This window comes from Chaetomium globosum, genomic scaffold (genome assembly GCF_000143365.1).
Source record: "Chaetomium globosum CBS 148.51 scaffold_4 genomic scaffold, whole genome shotgun sequence".
NCBI lineage: Eukaryota > Fungi > Ascomycota > Sordariomycetes > Sordariales > Chaetomiaceae > Chaetomium > Chaetomium globosum.
In genome coordinates this window covers 1,973,403-1,976,749 of record NT_165979.1, presented here as the reverse complement: position 1 = coordinate 1,976,749, position 3,347 = coordinate 1,973,403, and the positions used below count along the sequence as shown (strand labels likewise).

General features: G+C 59.6%; 1 protein-coding gene across 1 annotated transcript; it reads right to left on the bottom strand.

The window, feature by feature from the left end:
• Nucleotides 1–733: 733 nt before the first annotated feature.
• CHGG_04351 (uncharacterized protein) lies at nucleotides 734–2,521 on the bottom strand (the record flags this gene model as incomplete). Its single annotated transcript, XM_001223564.1, has 1 exon — nucleotides 734–2,521. The coding sequence occupies one exon, from the start codon at nucleotides 2,519–2,521 to the stop codon at nucleotides 734–736; it is 1,788 nt and encodes a 595-aa protein (XP_001223565.1).
• Between the last annotated feature and the right edge of the window lie 826 nt (nucleotides 2,522–3,347).

Here is a 3,347-nt window from a genome sequence, read left to right as displayed (position 1 = left end):
GTGTTCATTACGGGGGGCAGCCCGATCTACGCAGGTGGGATCGGCCTTCGGTGCGGGCAGCCGAGAGACATTCCCCAATTCAAGCAGCCCCCACTTGTGGTACCCGATGCTTCTTGGGCTTGATCGCACCCCCGTTCGTAGACGCTGTCGAAAGGTGATGTGCAAGCTCGTTCGGCTGGTGCTCCTGGTAGTCGCGTGGACCATGTGGGAAGGAACATGTTTCAACTCCAAGAATGGTAGTTGGCATTGAGTACTCCCGGCAGGAGTGTCGAATTTGGGAAACAGCTATAGACCGTCTGGGCACCCTCGGGGTCCGCTGGGGCGGCGAAGTTGGTGCGATAAGTCCATTCTCCTCGCCCCCCACTGCCGGGCGAGTTCATTCTTTCCGATGTAGGCGTCCGGGATTAGGGGGTGGTGTTGCAGGTCTAGGTGGACATTGCTGGGGAACTGGCTGACAGGCGGAAACTTGGAGTCGTCCTTCTCGGGGTGCCGAAACTCCCAGTTCTTAGCGAGGGAGAACAGCATTTTGGGGCGAAATCTCGACAAATGGGACCGAGAAGGGAAGAGGTGGGGGGAGGGGGGGGGGGTAAAGAGTGGTGGTGGTAGAGATATCTACGCTCGGCATTATGGGAGGGTTGCAACACCATACAGCACTGTGGAATGGTGCAAAGCAAAACAAGCCGGAGAGCCGGCAATGATATTATGTACGACAGATCTATGGGCTGCGGCAACACTATGGGCTGGGCAACAACCGCCGGAAGGGATGGGCCTCCGTGTTGAGCACATACTCGTTGAGGTTGATCAGCTCCGGATCGCTGAAAATGAGATAAAAGTATTTCAGCGTCTCGGCCATCCAGAACGACTCCATCGAGTCCTTCGCCTCGGGCTTATCCGTTGATGTGACGTCGCGAATTGCCGAGTTGGCCAGGTCGGTGCTTGTCGCCTTGTCGATGGCCGTGAACATGTCCCACGCCGCCTCCAGCAGCTCCACCTTTCCAGTGACGCGGTACAGCACAAAGACGCTCTCGATGGCTTCCGGGCGCAGGAGGTACGCCCGGTCAAAGACGGCGGTGAACCCCTGGGGAAGCCGTTGCTTCTTGATGATGACCTCGGCTTCGGCGTTGCTCTCTGGACCGTCGGTGTCTTTGTTGGCCTTCCGGAGAACCTCCTTCTTCCAGACACCCTCGTCCCACTCGCACGCATCGCCTGCCGGGCACGAGACCGTGACGAACGACTCGGGCATGATACCCTGGGGAAACGCCTTGTATGTCCATACGCAACCGTCAGTCAACTTCCTCCCCGCAATTACATCCTTCTCACGGCCATAGAGCCTCCCACCCAGCGCCATCAGCCCCCCCAAGAAGCAGGTGAGATGCTGGCCCCGCGCTTCAAACTCCATGCCATTTTCCCTAGCGTGGACATCCCCCGCGATAAGAATGTCCTCATTCGTCGGCGTCATGGGGCGGAACAGGTTGTGCTTTGTAGCCGCGTCCATAGCTTTCTCGTACATGGTCTGATACATGGGCAGCTGCCCGCCCATCATGGCCGACATCTTGGGCAAGTACTCATATGCCGAGTCGGCCATGGCGCCCAGGGTGAAGTCCGGGCCTGAGTTGAAGATCCTCTTCTGCCCATTCACTTTCAGGGGCCAGAGACCGGGCACGGCGGTCGAGTCCTGCTGGGCGGCCATGTCGTCGGTGATGCGCTGCGCCAGGTCGAACCACTTGGGGTCGCCCGTCAACATAGAGAGGCGCGTAAACTCCATGGACAGGGTGCCCACTTCGGCGATGAGGCCTTCACTGGCGACCTGCTTAGCGCCCTTGATGGCGGCGCGCATGTCCCACCGAGTAATGGGCATGTGGCTGGGCGTGTCGAAGGCCTTGTACAGCATGTCGCCGACTTCGGTGGCCTTGCCCAGCAGCCGCTTGTCGCCGCTCAGGTCAAAGGCCGCGAGGAAGCCGCCGAGGTAGCGGATGTTGGTCTCGAAGACGTTGACCCTGTCCACGGCCGTGTGGGTGAAGTTGATGCCGTCGGCCGCCGCGACGGCCTCGTCGAACTCGGTCTTCATGTCCATGATCCACAGCGTGTCGAGCGAGTCGACCAGCGTGGCGGACCATCCTCCAAAGGGGTCCTTGCGGCCGCCCGACACGGGGGTCAGCTCGTCGGCGCCCCATGCCAACTTGCGGTACGACGCCCAGCATTTGGCGAAGACGTCTCGGACGGCCTTTTGGCGCTGCACACGCCGGCCGCGGGCGGCCTGGTCCTCCTCTGCGGGGAATGTGGTGGTCTGGATGGGGGGGTATTGGACCGGCAGCCCAGTGGGTAGCGGCCGGATAGAGTCGGGCGGATAATGGAGGGGGACCTTGCTCCAAAAGGAATCTTCCCGACCAGCACCGGGCCGCCCTCCATCCTCTAGCCGTGGTAGCGTCACGACATCCGGGCGGAGATAAAAGACCAAGAACAGCAGGATCGCCGCGGCGGGAAACAAAGTGAGGAAGCCTCTTCTCCTGACGACGAGCATTCTGAATCTTGGAAGCCGGTCGCTGATTTGGAGCATCCAGGGGGAATAGCTACAAGTAAACACCCATTTAGAGGTCCGCCGTAGACTTCCTCTTGACAACAAAAAGGAAAAACTCTCGGCTGACCCCCTGAGACGTCATTGCCGAGAGCCGCTAAACACGCTGCGCCTCCAGTTCCCGCCAAACCCTTGGGGGAGAAAAGCAGCGTGGATTGGTCAGATCATCGATGCTCATTTACCCACTCGCCATGGAGACAGGGATGGCTGGTGCCGTGGTGCCGGACTCAACGGTTCAGGCATTTTAAGCATTGGCGAGAGCAAGGTTCTTCCTCGCTCATTGCTTGTTCATGCCCGGTCTTCTCGGTGTGAAGGAACCACGTGGGAGCGCAGAGGCAAGCGACTAACAAGGACAAAATGCCAGCTCAACAGACTTCACTCTACACTACACAGTACAGACTCTAGCCTGGCAGATCATGCAACCTCCCCCTCCCCGAGCAGAGTTGACGTTTCATCATGGTTGCGGTTACCGCCCTGTGCCGCACCGACACGGAGCCTCGCAGAGCATGGCAAATGAAAATTCACGTCAGCGGGGATCAGGGGGAGGGCTGATGGTGCTGACTGTACGAAGCACCCGGTAGGTCATTGGTGGTACGAAGTAGTCCATGCAGATATTTATCCCCAGCCGGCGCCGGCTCCGTCGTTGTTTCTGCGGGTTTTCCGTGATCTGCCCTCATGTGCGCCTCTCGGACGTTTGTTTTGCTCAAGCATGGCCCCCGCCGTCGGCGCCTGGGTCTTGACCTCTCCTCGCGACTGCTGCTCTCTCTTGGGC